The sequence below is a fragment of the Astatotilapia calliptera genome, chromosome 22 (genome assembly GCF_900246225.1).
Source record: "Astatotilapia calliptera chromosome 22, fAstCal1.2, whole genome shotgun sequence".
In the NCBI taxonomy this organism is placed as follows: Eukaryota; Metazoa; Chordata; class Actinopteri; order Cichliformes; family Cichlidae; genus Astatotilapia; species Astatotilapia calliptera.
The window spans coordinates 3,528,189-3,552,597 of NC_039322.1; the positions used below are offsets into that span (position 1 = coordinate 3,528,189).

At 40.3% G+C, this 24,409-nt stretch overlaps 1 protein-coding gene across 5 annotated transcripts in view; it reads left to right on the forward strand.

The window, feature by feature from the left end:
* Positions 1-24,409, forward strand: part of LOC113014183 (uncharacterized) — a 72,911-nt gene that overhangs the window by 45,394 nt on the left and 3,108 nt on the right. Inside the window, exons 3-10 of one of the 5 annotated variants that reach the window (XM_026155546.1) lie at positions 5,806-5,841; positions 11,628-11,733; positions 16,102-16,320; positions 17,779-17,919; positions 20,278-20,433; positions 20,522-20,697; positions 22,798-22,932; positions 23,743-23,880. In XM_026155546.1, coding sequence (XP_026011331.1) covers positions 5,806-5,841; positions 11,628-11,733; positions 16,102-16,320; positions 17,779-17,919; positions 20,278-20,433; positions 20,522-20,697; positions 22,798-22,932; positions 23,743-23,880 — 1,107 coding nt within the window. Of the gene's footprint in view, positions 1-5,805; positions 5,842-11,627; positions 11,734-11,767; positions 13,814-16,101; positions 16,321-17,778; positions 17,920-20,277; positions 20,434-20,521; positions 20,698-22,797; positions 22,933-23,742; positions 23,881-24,409 lie in introns of those variants that run through there. The other 4 variants (XM_026155547.1, XM_026155548.1, XM_026155549.1 and 1 more) reach the window with 4 other exon arrangements.

The window sequence follows — 24,409 nt, forward strand, 5'->3', positions numbered from 1 at the left end:
TTCAGAGGATCCTCCTGTTTGGGAATGTACGGAGAAGAGGCCGTACATGCAGATGCCTGAAGTAAAAAGTCAACAAAGTCCAAAACTTTCGGTCAAAATGACGAAGCAAAAAGAGTCAGGCAATCAGGAAGATGGAAGTCGTGAGGTTAATAAAGAAAAACAGGTTTATAAGTAATTAAAGGTTGACAGCTGGGAAACACACGATGCACCAGAGAACAAAGGGAAATTTGGGAGAATATAGGCCGAGGTGCAGATAAGAAACTGGCTGATTAAGAAAAACTCTGAAAGAACACGAGTACAAGTAACTAAAGTGTAAGATAAAGACTTTACAAACAAGGCTCCAAACTCCCTAACCACGATAAGGTCATGTTCTCTGAGCCATTTCTCAGCTGTTTTTCCTGCTTTGGCAATCGGCTGGAATTGGAGAGGAAGGGCTGGACTGTCAAAGTAACCTACACAGTATTTCCAGGACCTACATTTGCAGGCAGAACACAACTTTATCACAAGATAAACAGTGTGGTCACATCACCACTCAGTACTTTGTTGGTGTTGCTCATTGGTGTAAATGCCTAGAATTGTTTGGCAAATACTGAAGACCGGTGATTTCTAACTAATAACCTTATTGTGAAAGCAGTAACTTATTCAAAGGCCCAGAATTTGAGAATAAGACTTTTTTATTAACACGCTACACTGCAGATCTGAGGGGTAACTTTGGGTTTCTCAGTTTTGAAAAGCCATATCTTCCTTATCCGCGAGTAAGGCTCCACCCCAAACCAATAAAAGATGAGCGTAAACATTTTCTTAGCAGATATTTGTCAGCTGGTCCTACGGTCAGTAGGTCTCACTGAGTGTAAAGAACCAGTTACACCTCTGCGGGGAGGAGATCTGGAGCAGGATGCTCAAAGATTAACCAGCAGTTTAGGCTAAAGATAAGCCCAGCTCTCATTTTTAGGAGTTACGAGTACCAGCAAATAGCACATTAAAGGATAAAGAAAGTTATAAAAGCGTAAATACTGAAAGCATCTATGAATCGCTGATTGGCTTTAAGCTTAGAGGACAGATAATTGTGAATTATCAACGTGGGTGCAAAGTCTTATAGCTTGAGTTTGCATTGTTGTACTAATATGGGCATGTGCTTCAGTTAAAGAGGAGATGGCTTTTTTCACAGTTGCATGATTTCCTGCAGGACGCAAACAGAAGCTGACAGAGGTCATAAGTGACTCAATGGGCCTTTAACACTGAATACATTAGCCGCTAACAAAACATTTCCTAAAACAGAAGCGGTTCATGCTGCTGTTGAACGTATTCTCTCATGAGTGTTAGTCATACATTTATTAAGATTACAATTAGACGATATCTTCTTCTTTGCCTTGAATTTGTAAGCTTCTTGTTGCTGAGTGTGTTTATTACTGTTTGAGATTAAATAAAGACTTATTCATTATGTCCACTAACATTATTTTGGGGGCTAAACTGGGTCAGTCAGTCACTAGTACTGTTTGTGTCGAGATATGGTTAAAAAGACTAAAAATACTGATAAGATACTGAAAAGACCAAAATAATGATACTTATACTCAAAGTGATCATTTAGCTGGAATCCATGTAAAAACGACACAGGTGTAAAATACCAGATGACAGGTTTTTTTTAAATTTATTTCTGTTTAGTGTATGACATTTAGTTGAGTTGTGAGTCCAGCAGATGTTCAACTGTCTTTGACTATAAACTGATTATGAAGCCCATCTATTTGCTTCACTTTCTGCTACATTTTATTTTACAAGGTTATGAAATAATAAGATTTTCAGTCTCAGAGAGTGAAAGTGATGTCAGGTTAGTATTCAGCATGGAGAGGTAGAGTCAGTTGGATCAGCGCGTCCCATCACTGAATCAACTATTAACCGAATATTTCCTAAACAGAAACCGCAGATATTTTGCTGTTTTCGTGTATATTCTCATCTGGCTAATACTCTAATACACTAACACAGTGATTACAGCGATATGATACCTTCTTTGTTGCCTCGGCTCTGTGAGCGACGCACTGCCGAGCGCGTTCATTAGCATTTGAGATTAAACGAAGCATTATTCAATTAGATCGGTGTAATCTGTCAGCTGTGTTGGCTTTACGCAAAGTTTTAGTGATTAACACCCCAAACTAACATGTTTGTCCAGGAAAATGAGTTTCTAATCAACGGGAAGGTTAACAAATGTAACTTATTAGCATATTTATTGCTCACATCTAACACTGAGCAAGGTGTGCTTGCATCTGAATGAATCACCCGCTAACACGACCGTCTTTGTTAAATCCCTCTGCCGTCTCAGAAGCTGCTTTGTTAGAAAAGGATTATTCTTATTCCTCATTCTCCTGTCATGAAAATAAACATCTGATGTGAATATAGATCTGCTGAGGAAGTGAAAGGAGCCAGTAGTAATTCTGTTTCTGCTCGCCCGTGGTTTCAATTTGCTAACCGTCGTCAGTATTTGACACCAGATGAAAAATGTTAATCAGAGCAGTAAGGGCTTAAAACCAAGTGAGAGTCACATTCACACTCATTCATGGAGATGTAGAGCTAAAGAGTTTCTGTGCGCAGCAGCTGCTGATTAAAGCATGAATAAAGTAGAGGCCGGGCGCTTTAATATTTTATTACCGCTGGTGCACTGCTTTCCATTTTTATTCCTTTTTATTGCCATCTTCAAATATGAGTGTCCACCAGCCATATTACTGACACTGGCAGGATGGGGGGTATCGTTTTCACCTTGTGAGTCTGTCTGTGTCTCGCTGTGGCAGAATACAATCCTGTTGACAACTACTGCAGCGAGAACTACCGCAGATGGTGGCTATGTTAATTTCTGTTGACAGATATTGTCAAGACAACAACGTCATAACTATCAAAGATACAGTCAGGAAGCTTACAGGCGTGTAGTTAACCTCTTAAACGACTTATCCAGGTTAATGACCATCCTGTTTTTTGTCATCAATGACTTGGCTGATTTTAAGATGTTAAGTTCCATGATGAGTGTAGTCTATCCTTGATTGGTATGGAGCACTAATTCCACTGAAATTAGAGGAGAGGCAGCACAATTTATTCATGTAAGTAGTAAGATGGTGTTTAATAGGACTTTCAAATGATGCAAAATATCCTGAAACATGTGTTGTTGTTACATTATTACACGAGTACTGAGCAGTCAAATGTATGCATTTAGTGCTCTGTACGTTAAAACAATAATTTTAAAACTAATTCTAAAATCTATTGGGAGCCAATGTAAAGAACATAAAATAGGAGTGATGTGAGTTCGCTTGCTAGAGCGAGTTAGTTTTGTAGTTTGTTTTGGCTGCTGCGTTTTGTATAGCTTGGAGGCGAGAAAGAGATGATTTATCCAAGCTGGTAAACAGGGAATTACAATAATCTAAACGCGTGATCACACAAATGCATGGACAATTTTTTCCAGTTCAGCTAAGGAGACCATATGTCGCAGTTTAGAAATGTTCCTTAAATGAAAGAAACAGGAACGAGACAGAGATTTCACGTGTGAGTCAAGGCCCAGAGAAGAGTCAAATATTACTCCAAGACTTTGAATATTTATTTAGCAGAAGAACAGAAAGGGGCAAGAACCTGACTGATTTTAGAATATAGATCAGGAGGAGCTATGATCATGGTCTCTGTCTTATTCATGTTTAAAACAAGGTAACTGTTAGAAAGCCAATCAGAGATTTGAGTTAAAGCCTGGACTAGGGTGGACAGCTGATGAGGCTTAAAGGACATATACAGCTGAATGTCATCGGCATAGAAATGATAAGACAGGTCACTAAAAGACTGAATAATGCCAGCTAAAGGAAGCATATAAAAAGAAAATAATAATGGACCCAAAACTGAACCCTGTGGAACCCCGCAGGTTAGGGCAGCAGTGTTAGAGGAGAACCTATCAGTCCTAACAGAAAAAGTCCTGTCTGATAAGTAGGAAGAAAACCAGTCTAAGGCAGTGCCAGATACACCAGCCAGAACCTTCAGCCTGTTGAGTAGGATTTTGTGGTCGATGGTATCGAAGGCTGCGCTAAGATCTAGCAAAATGATCACGGAACAATTTCCTGCATCAGATGCCATTAGTAGATCATTATAGACCCAATTGTCAGAGTACCTGGATGATCTAGATGATGAGGATACATATTTACATTTCAAATATCTATATTTAAAAACTCTGTGAACATCTACGTGTAAAATTTCTGTGCTGTGTGAAAATAATACAAGGATCAGTGTGCAGCATAACCAGCTACTCTTTCCATGAATCATATAAATTCTAGTTTATGTTTAATGTAAATGTTAAAAACCTGTGTTGATGCAGCGGCGGCTGCAGTGTGGGGAGCAGAAGATAAAGTTTGGCATTTACTTTGACATAAAGTTTAGGGCATTTTCACCTCTCCTGCGGTCTGATATGTGGCTTTGAACGGTACAACTGCGATAACAAGCTCGGAGTGCCAGTGGAGAAACTCTTCAGGGCACCGTGACAAAGAGTCTGACGTAAAAACAAATAAAAAAAAGGAAAAGAAAAAAATCCTTTTGACAGCTGTCGACTTGAATCCTCCGGAGCAACCACAGTTTCAACGTGTTCCTCTTTCACTCTTTGTGTCTGCTGTACAGTGTGATGAATGTGCATGATTGCATCCGTGTGTGTGCATGTGAGGACATGGCACTTTGGTCTGGCCACCCATCAGATTTGCTGTTGCCCCCAGCAACAGTGTCACTCCTCGGTGGGTTCCATTGGTTACCTAAACATTCAATGCAGCGTGTATAAGCGAAGAGGGCGAGTGCAGCTGATCGCATTCACAGCGCCACACTCACACGCGATTGCACTTTCTCCTCCCGCTCGTCTACTTGTTCCTCTCTAAAGTCTGACTCAGCTGATTAAAATAAAGCCTTTTAAGTCTTGTGAGATTAGACTGTTGTAGTAATGTTCACACATACACTGTATGACTCACATAAAGAGCCACGTAGTTCAGTTTGTGGGTTCCAGCGTATGTTTCACAAACACAGTCCGGACCGAGCAGACTGGTTTAAGGAAAATATTAATCTGCAACAGTTCGTCGTGGATTTGAGGTTAACATGAATCTGATCTTGAAAGCAAATTCAGATATTAAAGTTAAACTTTGTCAATATCTGTTGTATCCAATAAGATACAGTTATCTCACTTCAGCTATTTATTTATCTTTTTGCTGCAAAATGAGATTGTCGAGCAACATTATCACTAAAATCCGCTACAAATGTTGCCATGAGATGAAGATGAAGATCAGCTGGCATTTTAATAGAGTCAAGTTGGCAATTACATCCAATCTGTTTGTGGTATTACAGCAATAAACTGTGATAAATCAAAGAAAATCACCTATGTGTTACTGTCTATGTAGACAAAAATTCCCATTTAACACAAATTCACATTCAAAGATTACATTTGCACTCAGCAACCTTCCAGTTCTCTAGAAATATAGCCAGAGTCCAACCACATATGGTCCTGACATCCAGAAAATAAAAAACTAAAATGACCTTTTGAGCTTTAGTCCTTTCTGACCTTCAAAATAAATGTGAATCTTCATTTTACAAGAGCAACAAACATATATAATTTGGTGCATTTAAAAATGAAATACGAAAGCCTCACATCCAAAATGTAAATATTCAAATTCAGAATTAATAGCACTTTTTATATCTGACATCCTCCTCTTTTAATCTGCCTTTTTCTCTTCCCTCCTTTGCTACACCTTCTTGTACTTTTCTCCCCCCTCTGTCCTCCGTCTTTCCTCCGCCCTTCTCTCCCTCCTTCCCCAGCATGGCCGTGCCGAGTTTTCCTGGGAAGGAATCAATGTAAGTCTCCTTGTTTAAATCTCCTTTCTCTCCTCAAATCTCCTCTACCTGTCATTTCCCTTTCCATCACTTAACCGACTACCTGAGCTTTGACTTGGAGTACATAAGTTGACATCCCACTCGTTTATCCTTCCACCTTTTCCTGCCACTCTTTCTTACTTTCTTATCTCTCACTCCCACTGCCTCTCTCTTATCCCCTAGTTTTTATTTCCCTCCCAGTAAACTCCCCCATCCGTCTCCACTCTTAGCTCTCTGCTAATCTACTGTACTGTAAGCTTCATATACTGCATATATATATACAGAGTCACAGATAACAGGCTGTAATAAGCTTATCTTATGCACAGCTGAAGCCTTTGCACAAGTCATTTTTTCTTTTTTAACTGAAAGCAATGGATGATAAGGTGGATCAACTGTTTATGTACCTTCAGCAGAATTTGTTTGCACCATGTGCATTTGTTCAGCTTGGAGCTGACTGGAGGAAAATAATCTTGCGTAGACATATTTTGGGTTTTATGCAACAACGGTCCAGAGACATTTCTGATGTAAAGCACCGACTGATTTTAAGATGGGAGTAAGAATCCTGGATGAATCGGCAACACAGCTGACAAAGGAGGTTTTTGTTTACTGTTATTTAAAGTGATAAACTGGTGTGGTACTTTAGTAAAGTGATGTAGGGAATAATAAAAACAGCTTTTTGCAACAGCACCAGTTATTTGAAAGTTACTTGTTAAAAGTTTGGAGTCACTAAGAAATGCCTGTGTTTTCTTTTTTAAACTTCCTCCATGTAAGTGTTAATTGATCTTAAATGTTGCAAATGTTAATGGCAATCATTTAGACTTTTTCATATATGTAGATATATAGCAAACAAATACATAAATCATTATGGGGCTAATGAATTTCATCGCTGCAAAATTTATGGCTGTTTCAGACCGATAAAAAACTGAAGGCTGCATACAAATGTGTAAACCCTTTGTAGAACAGTGACTTAGCTCCAACTAAATGAAAAGAGTAGTGGGAGTCCCTGCTGCATGAGAGGAGTACAAGCAACGATTAATGGGATCATTAATTAGGAATCACATGATTGTGCAAGTAACTTACACACCGTAAAAAAAAAATCCTAAGAAAAGTAATATTCCGGCAGCTGTGGCGCCAAAATAATACCAGAAAATAACAGAAAATAACTTTCTCATGAAAATATGGTTATTTTCAGTAATGACAATACAGTTTGTTGCCCTAATTTTACATGGGATTTTGCCTTTTTCAAGTGCTTTTAAACATTAAATTAGGAACATTTTAATGTGATTAAACATTGAAATTACTTATAAACAAGGTCAATGAATGCGGCAATATGAATAATAATACTTAAATGTACAGAAATATACAGTTAACAGTTGCTTTAAATAATAATGGATTGCATTCATATCGCGCTTTTTGAGACCCTCAAAGCACTTTAGGTGAAGTGTCTTGCCCAAGGACACACGGACCGAGAGTGTCCGAGCCGGGGCTCGAACAGGCAACCTTCTGATTACAAGGCGAACTGCCAACTCTTGAGCCACGATCGCCCTAAATAACAATAATAATTATTATTATTATTTGATTTAAAAAAAGTTTATACGAATCATTTATATATATATTTTTCCATAGCATTACATTTGAATTTAACAGTTCAATCTTTCAAATAACGGACAAATATCTGTGAAATTATGATACATGTGTGTATTTTAACAATCTAAATATGCATATGTACAAAAATGAACAGTACAAAAATGTAAAATACACAGTAAATACTTTTATATCACAGTGTATATATGTAGGCATACATATTTTCAGTACCCAACATCCTGAGTCCCAGTGGCACATTGTGTTACTTCACTTGAGTTTATTGGGAGAATGCTAATGGATCATACTTGCATACATGAAGACAACTTTGCAGAGCGAAAACCAATTAATCTGTTTAGCTGAGAGCAAAGGAGCTTTATACTGAAACTCGACTATATTTCTTTTAAGAACTGGGTGACTGGAGTGTACTACTCCCTTTAAAGAAGAACACAAACTAAATACAGTAGGAAAACACCAGTGCTGCCAAACTGATGAGGGAAAAATGCATCATAATCTCAGGTCTAAGGAACACATCCGTCACACATTCTCATCTGTCAGCTTCACCAATAAGGATGAAGGGAGTACACACCATTGCATGAAAGCTTCAATGTTCAGCTATTTGGAAATTGGGAAACATTATTCAGCTACTTCAGAGTACATTTTGTTTTAAGTACATTTTAAAACTCTCCAAAAAGACGAAAGTTTGTGTTTGTGTGAACTCTGTTCTGGTTTATGGCATATTAATAGGAAACCACATTCTGAATGTTAGTGTAGAGTGATTTTAAGATCATATGAAGGCATATTAACAGCTCATGAAACAGGCTAATGAGGCTAGGGTCTTTTGCATATTACTGCTTTAGAAAGTTGTTTCTGCTGTTAGCAAAGAACGTCAGTTCATACATCTTAAAGTTCGGGATCATTTAAGCTCCTATCCTGGCTCCATACACTCTTCAATATTCCATCAGCTCCAATCTGTTGTTTGGCAGTACAGAGTGGAGTGATTGCAGTGGTTTAATCAAAGCAGTAGAGAGCAGCTGAGGTTGCCTGCTGTGAGCCTGAACAATGCAGTGAATGAAAAACCATAAGCGAAAGGGGGCGGCAAAGTTATGTAGCATATGAATATGAATATGTGACCCTTTTAACCTTACAAACAAAACCAAATGCTGATTAATGCACATTAAAACACTTCTCTGCCATATTGGTTTAGCTATGGCTGTGCTTTGCTGGAAGGACTGGAGGAGGATTTTAATGGAGAACAATGGTTTTAGTTGCAAAATAGGCGTCCACCTGTGGTTTATTATATTTGAGGAGAAACAGAGTCAAGCAGATACACGACTAATGGAAGAAGATTGCTGTAATAGTTTCATCTGTATGCCTGTTGACTCTCTGGCTGCCCAGCAACAACACCATATAATGTTACTGGTGCATGCAGGCAGTTTAAAGTAGGAGCGTGTGGATGATGCTCCACTTGCACACCACAGAGGGACCAGATCATATCAGTTTGCCTTTTTATTGTGAGTCATACACCTTAACTCAAAATATTACATCATATCTCTCACAAAATCCTCCCGTGTAACAGAGTCCATGTGCTTCCCTATTATTTCTTACTGTAATTAGCCGCTGGGAGGGCCTCATTAAGAGCCGGGCTCAGTCTCTGAGTTCATTAATTTTTGGCTTTGTTTGCCAGGAGCTCTGCTGCCGGGAAGTAACACAAGTTTACTGTACACATGAGTGTTTTTATGGAATAACTATAGCTTTGAAAACTGTTCAACATTCAGCTATTTAAGTGTAAAGGAGAGGAACAGCATCTAGGTTCTCATTATTAGTATGTTGTTGTTGACTTATGTTTGAAATTTCACTTTAAATTATTCTCCTTTGGGGACCTTCTGGTTGATTCATAAAAGACAAAAACATCTCACTTTAATGGACCGTTTACTCCGAAAACCAAACATGCATCTTTTGTTTGTGCTGGTAGTTATCCATGTCAATTGTTCTGGTCTTGGCTAAGCTGGGTTGTCTGCACATCTTTTGATTGGCAGTTCAGCAGAAAGTTCCTATAACAGTGGCGGTGGTGACAAGGTTTGGGGATGTTTTGGATGTTAACAATACTACAGCTGATTTCTCTGTGAATTTTGGATGTTCTCCTCCGTTCTTGTGGGGTTTTTTTTTCAAATAAGCCCGTTTAATTCGGCCTATCACGGCTCAGGATTCCTAATCTAAATAATTTCACTTCCTGATTAAATAAACTTGTAGTTTACATCCCTGAGACAAATCTCAAATCAGCGTAAAAATATAGCGCCAACAATGTGATTTCCTCTTATATCAGAACACAAAGATACGTGAGGGTTGAGTCAAGAACACCCACAGATGAAAAGGTTACTGCAGGGGCCTCGGTTTGAGTCTGCTCTTTCCTGTTCGCTCTCTCTTTGCTTCCCTGCGTGCTCTACTCTCCTGTCAATAAATGTCAAAAGAAACATTGAATGATCATAGCTTGAAATCAACATATTATTATTTCTACACATTATTTTATTGACTAAATACTGGAGAAATCTTAAGATGCGGCTTGTAAGTGTGAATGTGGGCTATATGGCACAAAGGAGGAAAAACAAATCCCGTCCTGTGGGGCAGAATAATGAGCTGAATGAACTGTTGTGTACAAGGCTCCTCTTGTTCAGGGTTTATCTGTTTATTTCATCATTTCTATTCGTGTTATTTCTATTATATTTGGTATACAGTATGACGATGTTTAAGGGAGGACAGGCAAGAGAAAAAAAATGTGTGTGTGTGTGTGTGAGAGGGTGAAAGAGAGAGTGTGTGTCTCTGTGATGAAATGCACTTAAAAATGAGGGTGGGAAGTCGTAATAACAGCCCCTAAGGAGTCAGAGAAAGACAGAGATGGATCTGGGAGAACCGGGCCATTGGCAGCCACGAATACTGAAGACCCAAGGCCACACATCCTGGTGAAATCTGCACGCCCATCCCAGCAGGAGAAGGAGTGAGGCCTTAAGTGGGGCACCCACGGCTAAGGTGTGGGACTCCCAAAGGACCGGAGGCAAAGGGCAGTCGAAGCCGCGAGAGGCCGGTGCGAGCAGAGATCAGGGTCCCAGGGCTCCAGGCCCCCAAGAACCACTCGGTGCCTGGCTGAATCTTACCACACCTTTAACCAATGATTTGAGAGCGTGCCATTGTAGCAGTTGAGCTAGACGCCATCTTTAACATGTAGTCTTTGCTGGGTGAAAAAAAAACACAAGCACTGTTGCAGCTTGAGAAAACCAAAGGTTTAGTAAGGATCGGGTCTGGTTACACCCAGAAAGCGTAGATATAAAGTTTATGAAAACAAAACAAATGCAAAATGCAAAGCTCCCAAAAAACACAAACCACCATTCCTCGACTTACAAAACGTGCAACTCACTCTCTCACAGAGTTTTAAACCTGAAAAAAGGTTACTGCTCAGTGTTCAGGATTTCTGTAGATACGATACGACATATACGGCATCTGATATCCAACAGAGTGGTGTTTGACACTAATTGTATGACCTGATTTTGTAAATTGAGGAGCGGTTGTTGGTGTCAGTCTCACGACTTCATGTATTCACAACAAGCCTCCAACGTTTTCCTGGTAAAATGCAGAAACAGCTGAGCATATTTGGGTTGGTAACATTCACGGTGATAGACGAGACAGTGAGTAATATCCAACAATGGAGTCACAGCAAAATGCGCTACAGGTAATCTTTGTAATGCGACAACACTCTGCCTTCAATATCTGTTCAATATCACATTTTTCAGGATGGTTTTATGTCAAATAATAGCTGCTGAGCTCACAATAGACTGCTACCCTTTTAATTTGGTTTTAAATCAACACTTTATCATTAATTTTTCCTTTGAGACACAGAATATCAATAATTCTCTTCTCTTCAACGATCCCTGTAAGCCATTTACAAAGTGCTCAAATAATTAACCCTTCTATCTTATCTCCTCTGCTACAACCTCTCTTCTCTTTCTCACTCCATCAGACTGTTTTCTGAGTCTTGTATCGTCTGCCCTCTTCACCTCAATTTCTTTTATTCCCTTTTTTTTTCCTTTCTTGCATTTATCTCTCTCACCTGTTCTGGTTCTATTATCTCTCCTCCTCCTTCTGTCCACCCCTGTGCTGCACCAATACCACATTTACCTCTCCTCTCTCTTTAGTTGTCCATGGAGGACACTACTTCCATTCTGCCTCGTCTCAAGAGGAAGCCCACCAACACCTATGGGATCGGTGCCCTGGCTAAGTCCTCTCTGTCAGGTGTGTCAGGTGTGTGTCTGTGCTGCTAGATGGTAAAACAGCCCCCATGTTGCCTCCACATGCTCCACGGTGGATCAAGAGTGAAGTTGTTGTTGAGCTCTGGCAGGGGCTGCATCTCCTTTCCCTGCTGTGCAAAAGATAATTTTTGGTTTCTTCTTGCGTGCTATTCAGATGATTGGTTGGTGACACATTAGTGCAGCAGCCAAATGATCAGTGTGTGGTTTGGTTTAATGGGAATCACCAGTATGAATGAGGCTAAATGGACTGTGTAATCTCTTGTCATTTTTCTCTTCTAATTGGTAATTACTTTGACTTAACTTTAAATCTTTGTGTTGCCCTTTATTTAAGGCAACCAAACCATTCATTCCTCTTTGCAGAGTGGGGTTTTTTTTCCCTTCTGCAAACTTTTCTCAGAGGGTGATAAAGCAGTGGCAGTCACACTGGTTTAGACAGAAGGTGCAGGCTGACCTTTCAGTTATAATAAACTACAAAATAGAAAGAGTAGTCTGGAAATAAAATCTGGAAAAGCTCTGCCCATGCAATTTGACAACAAATGCAAAAATGCAGTGAAAAGAGTCGTTTGACTGATCAAAGAACTTCTGAACAGTAAATAATTTCTTACGTCCTAATACAGTGTAGACAACCCCTCCTGAACCATCAGTGGTAGTTAGCATATGCCCCCATCAACCTGTGATTATTAAAGCTTTTTGTAAACAACACCAACACCAAAGAAGAACAGTTGGCTTACTATCCAAAATCCAAATAACTATAATATTTGAGCGCATTTAGATTTGGTCAGTCTTCCTTTTAAGGATGTCTCCCTGTGAACATGTCAACGGCACAGCTTAATTTTGGGATTGCTTGATGGAAGTCACGCTCTGACCGTCTGCATGTGTGCATCTGCAGTTTTACCACAGACCTCAAACACACAGACCAAGCATCAACCCGGCTTCCATGTTAAGGGTCCAAACATCAAATATCAGTAGATGAGCTCATGATGTCCAAGCTCCTCAAAAATCGTCCATCAAGTTAGAAAAAACAGAAGCGTGCTCATCAACCGGGATCAGAGTTATCCTGAAAAGTTCTAAGACGATTAGCATCAAACAACCAAAAACTGTGGTACATCCCATTTCCTGCCCATTCATGGTTCAGAAAGGAGTGTTTTCATTACATTGACGTAATGAAAACCTGCCCCACGTGTCTGATGTGTTTCCATCTTAACCAAAATTCAGTTCAATTTACTTTCATTTTTTCATATATAGCAACAATAGTCATGTAAAGTGCTTTATATTGTAAGATAAATATCCTCAGATGTTATAGAAAGAACCCCAAGGTAAGAACCACTTGTGAGGGTGGTCAGAGCAAGACTTTCAAGGAGATCTCTAAAAATTATTAGCAGTGCTGGCAGCAGTCCATAGATGCACCCGGAGAAGACCTTGAAAGGGATATGGGCCAAATGGAAATCAGGTAGTTTTTAACCTTTAATGGGAAGATGGAACATTTTTCATGGCACCTCGATAGCCTGTGAACAAAGGAGTTTAGGAGGACTTCAGGGTGAAGAAGTTGTGCTTTCATTAGACCGAATATGAAAAACACAAGAGCCTCACAAACTGAAACCACAGAACTTACAGTTACACATCTTACATGTCAAATGCTCTTTGTTAAGTTGAACCTTGGTTTAACATAACAAACGGACATGTTTTTACCTCCAGGGCAGCCTCTGAGATCTGTTTGCTTGATAAAATCTCCACTCTGCTTCTTCCATCACTTGGTTTCTGCACTGCTTGCAGGCCAAAGAATCATCTGACACCCTCGAAGAAAACATGTTTAATTATCTTTTCAAATTGCCATAAACGGCAATGGACTTTGTAAATGAAACTCTGACTTAACAAACAACTTCACTCTAGAGCAGGCGAAGGAGGAGGAGGAGCTTGGAACCAACATGGCCGCCCCTGTGGGTGCCCCTTCCTATATCACTCCCTACTTTCCTCTCTCTTCCACTGATATCAACAGCAGACGTCAATGACGGGACACATTTCAGAGTCATTGATGGAAATTCAATCAGATCTTTGATTTCAAAGAAACTAAAGTAAGTAAGAATACTTACTTTAATTACTTACTGAAGCATCTCCACAGGTGTGTTGGGAAATGTAGTGTATTTGTGCCGTGGCAGTGCTGCTGCTGGTGGTGGTGTTGGTGGTGTGGCCCAATATTTGTGACTCTGTTGTGCAGTGTCGTGACTACAAGTGGCCGGTGCCTCTTTCGTGCTCTCTCTTGCTCTGTGCTTCAAACTGTAGTGCTCTTTTTTGTCTGAGTGCAGCATCTCAGAGTGTTTATGTAAAAAATGTATTTTCTGTTGTGTCTGGTGCACTTTAAATACATCTGCAGCTATCTTTTAACAGTGTATAGTGTTATATTTTTGAGCCTTTGAATAGCCAAGACCCCAACACCCTCCCTCATCCTTCATCCCCATTCTTTCCACCTATTTCCATCCCCAATTAGGCTCTGCAGGGACTGTTTGATTTTCAAATGAGATTGGCTGGCTTTGTCTAAGAGGAAAAGTGTTTCTATTTTTAGCCCAGCCTGTTACTTGCCCCATGGACCGGGGGAGCAATTTCCAAAGCTCGCTCTTTGTTTATTCATGCCTGCTGGATTTTAATTTAATTTTTTAATCGATCAGTGTCTCCGTACCCATTTGAGTCAGTGAATATGTCCCCAGTTTGGAGCCTATATTTGCATCTTAATTGGACAGAGATTTGCCGGTGGACACTTCTCCCTGTTCTGTTTACACCGAGGGACTATTTCTTCTGCCTCTCTTCGGCTCCGTAAAACATTTTTAATCACGTAAATTCTAATGAACCTCATTCATTCTGTTTACAAGAAGATGAGCAATTCTTGTAATTATTAATGTGGGTTCGTCAGCATTTCACTCGACATCCTTTGTTCTTTGTTAAAATGAGCAAAATTTAACAAGCACATGGGCAACCACGATGACCTCTGACCTCATCATTCCTGCCAATCACCTGACCAAAGATTAAGCATGGTTTGCTGTGCATACAAACGAAGATTCAGCAGTGAATAAAGATGATAGAGAGTTATATGATACAAAAATGTATATTTATTTTTATGCTAGGGCTAATAGCTAATAAACCATCTTGCAATTATTAATTTTAAAATATTTTCAATTTGTGTCACATTGATATGCTGGCTTCTCCCATATTATCAGTCAAGTTACAACGTATTTGTGGAGTTATGGCTTTTAAGAGCCATGTTTCAGTTTTACAAAAGACAAATAAAAAAAAATGGAAAAAAATATTAGTGTTTTAGGATCTGTGAGGGCACACAGCTCTGGTTCAAATCTTCTGCTTAGATCCTGGCTGCACTGGCCTGTAGACTGGTCAGTGATTGCTTCTTCTTTTGGCTGATCCCCTCACCATGGCAACCACAGGTTGAAAAATGTGTATAACCTGAACGGTTGGTGAGTGGTTGCTAGAAGTTTCTCCACCACACTGAGTGTCTACACTCAACTTTTTGACCAGTATGAGTACACATCTGGGTCTCCGTGGGGAGTACTCACATGCCAAACAAAGTCTCATACTGAATCAAACATCTTGTACTATCGCAGCACGTATCATTATTATCTTAAACAATTTGTCTCACTATAGAAGCCGAGGAGTGACTGTCACGCTCGTTGTGGTGATTAGTACTGGGGTAATAACCGAGGTGACACATTTAAAACGAGTTGACTGCTGACAGCTGATATCCTCAGGTCCACACACAGAAAATCAAAGGCAGCAGTGGTTTAAAGGTCAGAGTTTAATGTGGTCCACAGAGAGATAAATATTAGCATGTTCCTCTTGAGGAAGGCTTATTATAATAACAAAAAGACCCGTGCAGACTAAATGCTTCTGAAACATGGCCGGTGTGACTAGAAGCTGTCCAAAGGACTGAATATTACTGCAGTCAGCAGAGCTTCTTTGGAAATAATGAAACACCAGTTCACCCACAAATACATCCATGCTCATTCTGATGATCCTAGCATACTACTGAATGCGTTTTTATAGATTAATGAAATTAAATAGGTGCCATGTTGTTGTCATAAAATCACGTTCAATCACAAATTCATTTATTACTGAGCTAACATTTCCTATCATCATCTCAAGTGTTAAACAGACCCTCACATTTCTCATTATCATTCTACTCCTACCCCCACCCCAACCCCCACATGAGCCTCAGATGGAGGTGTAGTCAACTGCAGGGGCCAGAAGTAGTTTTGACAGAGTTTTTGTGTGTGTGTGTGTGTGTGTGTGTGTGTGGTGTGTGTTGTACGTGTGTGTTGCTGGTCTGCCCCTCCTGCCGCCCTCATACCTCCTGTAGGTGTGACTCGCTCCATGAAGGACAAGGTGACCAAGCCCACCGCCATGGCCCAGGGTCGAGTGGCCCACATGATAGAGTGGCAGAGCTGGGGCAAACCATCTGCGGGGCCGCTAGGGGGAGCGGGCCATACCAACCTTCAGAGGGAAAAGGAGAGGAGGATGGAGAACGACGCTTACAGTGACCTTAGCGATGGCGAGAAGGAGGCTCGCTTTGCTGCAGGTGAGGACACACCTGAGTGCTGAATTTGCAAATATGCTACACTAATGCTTCAGTCACATTGAGGAAACTGTGTGCAATGATTTTGCAATCTTGTCGCCTTTGAAGTGGTTGATTCACAGACAGACAGCGGCTCTGTGATTACTCGCAATCAGTATGTTATCAGTTTGTGATTAAATGGAGTCAAGCTTGCAATCTATTTATGATAATATTGAAAATGATTAATTAGTGCATCCATCCATTCTCTTCCATTTATCCTGTTCAGGGTCGTGGGGGGGCTGGAGACTATCCCAGGTGACTTAGGGCGAGAGGCAGGATACACCCTGGACAGGTTGCCAGGCTGTCGCAGGGCTAACACATAGAGACAGACAACCATTCGCACTCACATTCACACCTGTGAACATGCAAACTCCACACAGAAAACCCAGCCTGATGGTGGAAATGAACTCAGGACCTTCTTGCTGTGAGGAAAGGAGGAGCTTAGAAATCTTGCTTTTGTTAGAAATATACCCAGAATACAACCACGAGGACAAACAGCTGAGTTGAGTCCTATATTGCAAAAAGCTGCATCGTAGATGAGTTTTGCTCAGCGCAGACTGAGTTGCTGAAGTGCCTGCGTTTGCAAATCATCACTAATCTTTCTGAAAGAAACTGCAGTGAGTCCAAGTCAGACCACCGTTGTCTGGTGACAACCTCTGCAACTACCTTGCACTTGTGACGTGCAACCAGAGGTTGAAAGTGTTGCTCAATAACTGGATGACTTCTTGGTTGTCTGTTGCATGAGCAGGTTGTCATTATGTATATAAGACTAAAGGTAGACTTTTTAGTAAACATAAATAACAAATGGCAAATTGTTTAAAAAAAAAAAAAGTCAGTAAACAGGATATAAAGAGTCTGGAAAGTGAAGCCAACTTGCATCCTTTCCAATTTTTTCAGAGACCATAACTGTGCGTCCATATTTTATTCACAATCAATCTATCCTACAAATTTGTTCATCTCATGCTGATTAATGGCTAGAATTACATGAATACAAAAGATTTAATAAACTTATAACAAATACTTGGCAGTCACTTTCAGAACATTGCAGCTATTTATTAAAACAAAACGAAGTCTGAAATGTTATTAGACGACCTTGTGTTGTTTCAGAAAATGAAACATTGATCAGATTTTTAGGTAATATTTAGCTGAGCTGTCGCTGGTAATTGATGACTGCAGCACTTTCAGAGAAAAAACAGGGTGATGCACTTTCTTTGAAAATGAGTCTAATAAACCCTCAGTATTCTCCTCCAATCCAACACAAACCTGCTGTTTATCCATATTAATGACTGTTGTTGTATCATTAATTAACATGTGTATGTGGTACCAGAGCAGGGACTGGGATTTGCTTCACGTTCATGATGTTTTAGCGAGTCGGGGGATTTTTTCATTCTTGCTACATGCATTGTTTATCTCCATCTTCAGGTATCATGCAACAGTTTGCAATTTCTGAGGCAACTCTGTTTGGTTGGAACTCGATGGATGGGGAGAGCATGGGAGCCGGCTCCAACCAGGGCAGCGTCGCCCACCTGAGTGAGGTCAACCAAGAGAGCATCACCAGCAGAGGTCAGTGCATCACCAGCCGGCCCATTTGGTGACTCGGTTTAGCTTTTGTTTTGTCCCACTGTTCGGTCGCTGTGAGCCACAGCAGAGTGACCAGTTAAGTCTTAGATGTCAAGCCCGGTCCTTGTAAATTAGGTGCTATGGTGCTACATTTGGTGCCATCAACACAATAGAGATTAATTATGTTGATGACACAATATGTGGAACTACTGAGAGGATCTAAGAGTTAAATGTGAGACAGAGATTTGTGATAAATTAACTCACTGTGTCTAAAACCTGAACGCTGTTAAAGTAAAACACGGACTCACTTTGTGCAAGAGATTCAAACAGGTCTCAAACTCACGTCTTTGGACCACACAGTGAACTCCGGGTTTTACTCCAATGTGAGTTGTAAAAAAAAAAAAAAAAAAAAAAGAGTCCTGTCAGTTTGTCTCCAAAGCAGGGGTAAAGGACTTTTGGAGGGCAGGCTCACAGCTGCACATGTCTGCCTTTCACTCTGACCGGGCACTTACTCAATAACTTCCAAATGACAAATTCAGATGACAGCCTGCCAGTGCTGAAATACCAGAGCACATTCTGTTAGGGCTTCATGTCTGTAGCCCAAAAGAGCTGCGTGCATCAAAGGCAGAAACAGACTGGATGAAAGTTGAGACGATTTAAATTTTGCACAAGGTTTTATTAAAGAAAAATGTTGGCAAACTCATATCCTGATTTGAGCCTCGGGTGATAAGATATTTGTTTCAAACACATTCTGGCCTCACAGGAATGGCTGTGTATCCTCATAAAAATCAAAGCAAAACAAGAAATACTCCCATATTTTTCTTCCCATTCTAAGATAAAGTAAAACTAATGTGTACGCTTTAACATTTACCTGCATACAGAGTAACACTGTAAACTCTCTGTGCAGGTAAATGTTTGTTCTGACTGGTGTTTAGTAAAGCAGAGCACTGTCCAAGCCCTGAGGGAGCCTGTAGGTTAGCACAAGGACTTAGCCCCGCTCTCATTAACACCACCATATGGGCTCTGCTCAGTGCTTTATCTAGCATGCAACATCAACATACACACACGTGCAAGGGATGCACACACAACAACGGTTACACAGCTACTTCATATCCACATTAGGACTGAGGGCATGTTTCTCCTCCACAGCGCTGCATCCCTCCATGGCTCTGCTCTGTAGATAAGCTAATCATACTGCTATTAAAGTTATTACCATATGTTTCTTTTGGCTGAGGTCAGGTTTAACCCTGTTTTATATCAGCCTAGATAAACACTAATGGCTGAGGTGTAATATTAGATCTTCTGATTTAGATTTAGTTCATTAGAAAGGAAATAGTATCCATAAGAGATCACAACAAGGTTTGCAATTAAAAACAGCGTGGTTCTGATATTGCTGCGGAGTTATCAAAAGTATTTTTTCGTGCTTTGTTTGTCACAAAGTGAAGAGAAACAGTCATCTGTTGATTTCCATCATATGTTTAAGAAGAACATTTCATTGTTTACCTTTACAGTACAGTTTGGGTGAATTTTGACCAAATGTATCTGCAACAAATTCTGAACTACAGATCTTTTTCTCCTGTCTGACTTTAATAAATGGATGATTAATCATTAATAAATGTTTCAGAGTGCAGGGAGAGTAATTATTAGGTTTTAAAATAAAACCAGACCCAGTATATCTAAGACATGAAAACATAACAGCCAAAATTATAATATGATTATTAATTATAATGATTATATTTTATTGAAAGTGAAAGAAGCAAGAACATTCTGGAACTGTTAGGATTTATTATATAACCACTTATAACCATAACAGCTTTTAAACACATCCACACAAAAAAATCCTCATAACTACAGTTTGTAATCATGGATAATAATTAAGCTGTAATTAGCACTCAGAGCACGCTGCTTGCTTATTGAAACTTTCTCTGTGCATTCAAAGCTATGGTAGAAACGCCAGCTCAGGTGCTTTAATCTCAGTTTAATGTCAGTTAGCTCAGAGAAATGAAAGATCTGAATTTGTTTGTTTTTTATTCTAAAATAATGTAATTTAGGGTATTTTTAATTTTTGTGGCTTTCAAATCTCAGAATAGGTAACATTTTATCCAAAAAGTATGCGACAGTTAATAGTTTGGTAAAACCTCTGAATCTAAACTGATTGAAGTTTCCATATTAATCCAACTCCTAAACTTTTGCAAACTAAAAAGACAAATTACAGAACGTTCCATCTCCGCTCCTCCAGCTACGTCTTGATTTTTCTCTGCCCATGACTTGGTTTACCCCTGCCTCTCCACCCTAGCAGCGTCTTCTCTGTCTGTGTTTTCCTCTACAACGCCTACCATCTGTCTGTGCTTCCCTGTACAGACCAGGTGCTCCATCACTCCTCTGCGGATGTCTGGCCTCACACCTACGTCTCGCAGGGCCTGTACTGCCTGTCGTCTTCTGACGCCTGGGACCCAATCACCAGCCAGCCCTCGGGCGTGGCATCGCCTGCTGCAGGCTCCTACATCATGGCTGCCGGTGATGATTTATCATCCTCTCTTACAGGCTTTAAGCACCAGACTGTGTCACTGAGCACTGCACACTGGGTGTCTTGTGGTTGTTGCAGGTGGCAGCAATGGAGCAGGAGGCACACCTGGTGAGGGGTACGAGGGGACAGTAGGAAGTTACATTCAGCAGCACCAGGTTCAACTCGCCCTGCAGCAGCAGAGTCAACTCCAACATCTCCAACAGCTTCATCACTACCAGCAGCAACAGTTTCTGCAGTACCAACAACAGCAGCAGGTCTGTGAAAGTGATTTTTATAAAGCCTTGCACTGTTTTTCATATAAACACAGCGGCAGATGCATCAGACATGTCGGCACCAGGGATAAATTTCTATCAAAGAAATGGATGTATCCACTGTTTATTCACCAACTGGTTTCTGCATTGCTGATTGAGGCCTGAAGCTTAGTGTTAGGATCATCACCAGCTTGGGTTTCTGAAAATAGATTTAACAAAGGTGTGGGACAGACAAAAACAACAAACAGAGGATATTTAATGCTCATACGGTAATAACTCGTAAATCACAAGTTAGCCACGTCTTTGCTTGTACCCTAGTTTATAACATAACAAAATAATTACATGTTATATTAAATAAGATTTAAAAGTAGTAATTCATAACATAAACCCATCCAAAAAACATCTACTGAGGTCACACATGAAGCAACAAGTACAGACGTTTTCCCAAAGACTTATTTACAGACAGACTTAGAGAGGTCGCCCCCTGGTGGCCATTAGAAAGGATGTAGGTTCTGATTACTTTTCAGACCTAGAGGCTGAATTTGTCCTTTGTGTATACTTATATCAAACTCTTTTTACATCATGGGGCACGTACACCCCACTTACATCTTAAGTGGGCCGAACCAAATCATTCTTTTCTGTCTGTGTAAGGATCTTTAACTACACATTCAATCCATTTGATATAAGAAAGATAGAAGAAGAAGTGAAAGAAGTGAATTATAGTCAGGACAAATAAACAAATGTGGAAAATTATAGAAAGGGTTATGGCCTTTACTTAGACTCTCCTACAGTCACAATTAAATTAGTAATTCATAATTAATGAATCAAAATAAAAAATATAATAATTATTATAATTTCTATAATATAGAAATTTCTGTTATATTTTACTTGTTACTTTGGTGTAGTAAAAAAGGCCATGGGGGAGGTCTTTATCAGAAGGTGAAGCTGTAAAACTGATAAAAATACAGCCCTCCTTATTATAATACCCTCCTTTACATTTTCCAAAGATGTCCAGTGGGCTGGATTTAAGCCTGGTTCTGGTCCCCGGGCCTTATGTTGGACACCTCTGCTTTAGGGGAAAAAGTCCATGATGGCTGAACTTTAACTTTCTCAACATGAAGGAAAGGTTTCCACCTTGTTTGGTGAGATTTTGCAGTGTTGATGGCAGCAGCTTCTTAAAATGGAAAACACAAATACCACTCAGCAGATTCAAAGCACCTTCACAGATAACTGTTACACTAACACAGTCCAGTATAAATCATGCATGCACACAGCCTTAGGTCTGCTGTCCTATTAAATCTATACACCACATGTTTCTGCTCCCACAACATGTGCGCTTGCTGACCTTGTTTAAGTTTCTTATGGGTTCATTTTGTGCAGACAGTTTGAATATTGTTGAAATCAGCTGCTGACTTTCAGCTCTCAGTCTGCTGGAAGGTTTTCTGCAAACGAAGTGAGTCACGGTGAACTGTGACACCCCGAGACTTTGTTGGCTGCTCTTGCATTGGGTGCATTCTCAGAGCTCATTAAATAACTGCGAGTTATGAAATACATACTTGAAAAGGTCAGGGACTGTGTCTTAGAAAAGGTGTACTGATCCGAGACCACAATGGAAATGAGCTTGTTAGCTTTACCGTGTGTATTATATGCCTTCCCCGGAGAAGGAGACTATTGAACGTGTTACATTTAGAATAAAATCTTCCAGTCAAGGCATTTCCGCACCGTTCCCTGCAGCAACCTCATAATTTAGAGAGATTTTAAAAGTAGAAGCCAAACTAGAAGAGAGTGGAAAAAAAAAATACTAGAGTATGTGTCCTCCACCTCCTGCAAAAGCCCTTGGGATAAATGTTGGAAGAAAAAAGCGGCCTCGTCTTTTGTTTGGCAATATGTGCGCGTTACAGCACTACGCCGTCCATTATTCAAATGTCAGGAGCAGTTGGTTGTGGGTGTTTTTAGATTCCTAGTGGGAGGCAATTTTATTGTTCCAGAGAAAAACAAAAGTTTAAAAAATAAGCGGCCACAAGCCAAGAGATTGTTGATCGGGGTTACATATTAACGGCCAAATCCTGAATATTCTGTTTTTATTCTTGCTTCCCTTTACAGTCTATGGAGCACAGGCTACACAGTGCCTCCCATTCACTCCAAGCCACGCCCAATAGCACCATCCACAGCCTCGGTCCACCCACTCACCCTCGGCTAGCTGACCTGTGGGGAGCAGCACAGGTTGAGGCACATCAGGTAGGCGCTCGCCTGCTGAATCCAAATGCTCGGATTACAGAGCTTGCAGACTCGATGGTGGTTTAATATGTTCTGACAGAGCGGCTATGACAGTTTGCAAGGACACAAGGGTGCGTGACTATATATGCAGTTGCAAGGATAGGACTCTGTCTCCTGTCACTATTACAGAGTGACTGAGACAATGCAGTCATCATAGCCGTGACAGCATGTCTAGTTTCTGCTGGAAGCTACGGTTTATGATGTTTGGTCTCGATTAAAGATAAAGGTTGAATGCTGATATATTTTTGTGTTTTCTCTGCTAATTCTTTGTTTTATGAATCTGGCTTTGTTTATATCAGCAGGCCTATTTAGCACACATCTGTAGAGCAGTGAAAGATGAACTGCCAGGAAAGTCTGCAAGGTAGGAGACAGGCTGGAGGTCTGCATGGAGCACTCAGCATGACTGCCTGAAGTGGATTTGATGAGTTTTGAAAGAGATGTGTAAATCAGCCTGGTCGTCAGAGTGGCATGCCACAAGGTCCGCAAGTTTCAGCGTTTGGAATCGGCATCTGTATCTGTTGCACCCAGCTAAAGTGTATGTTCTTTTGCTCCGACCACCTGCAGATGAAAACCATGCTGGGTCGGGCCATCTCCTGTTCGTCTTCTGTTTTATTTGTCTTTTTATTTTACCTGTTATCAGGGACTTCTGGAGCCCAAGTGAAGGACGGATGTCAGTTTAAATTACGTGTGAAAATGCCACTAACCTGTTGAATCCCTTTCCAGTTTAAATTCCGTTCAACAAGCGCTTCAGTCAAATTTAACTGGTTGCAGGTGGAGATCGTTGGACACTTGAATGCACAGATGGCTGACATGGTCGGAGGCGTGGTGGAGACGGTCGGAGAAGAGCCAGAGCCTGAGTCTGAAGACTTCCCTGAACAGCGTGAAGAGGAAGAGGAGGAGCTAACAAAAGTGAGTTAGAAACAATACACTGTACTAAAAACGCTGAAGAATCAGGAAAACGTTATTATTAAAAACTGCCGCTTGGGTGTAAAGGTAAGTCAATCCCATTTTAAAACAGTAATATTGTACATAAAAGAGCAGCCCATACCTTTTTTTTAATATTTGTGGTCATGGTGGAGTACTAGGTTATCAACTAGTTAACAAGCTGCAGTCTTAAACTGCGTGTTGCATCACACAGACACACCTACCAGCCGCCTGGAAACAAAGCAGCCAAGCTTTGACAATCTCCAAGAGACAATTTATTAAAAAAAAGATAACCCAGCTGTTTCAAACAGGAAAGTATCCATGGAGACCAAAACTGTGTTTTACATTTTTATGCTAAAAAGCTGAATATTTAATATGGAAACCTATGGGGATTGAGTCAAGTGGCCATGTGATGAACCGCAGTTTTGTCAAATTTCCATAGACTCCTGTGCACAATAAAAAATCATGAACAGTTTTGGTCTCCATAACCAGTTTCATCTTTCATAACTATTAT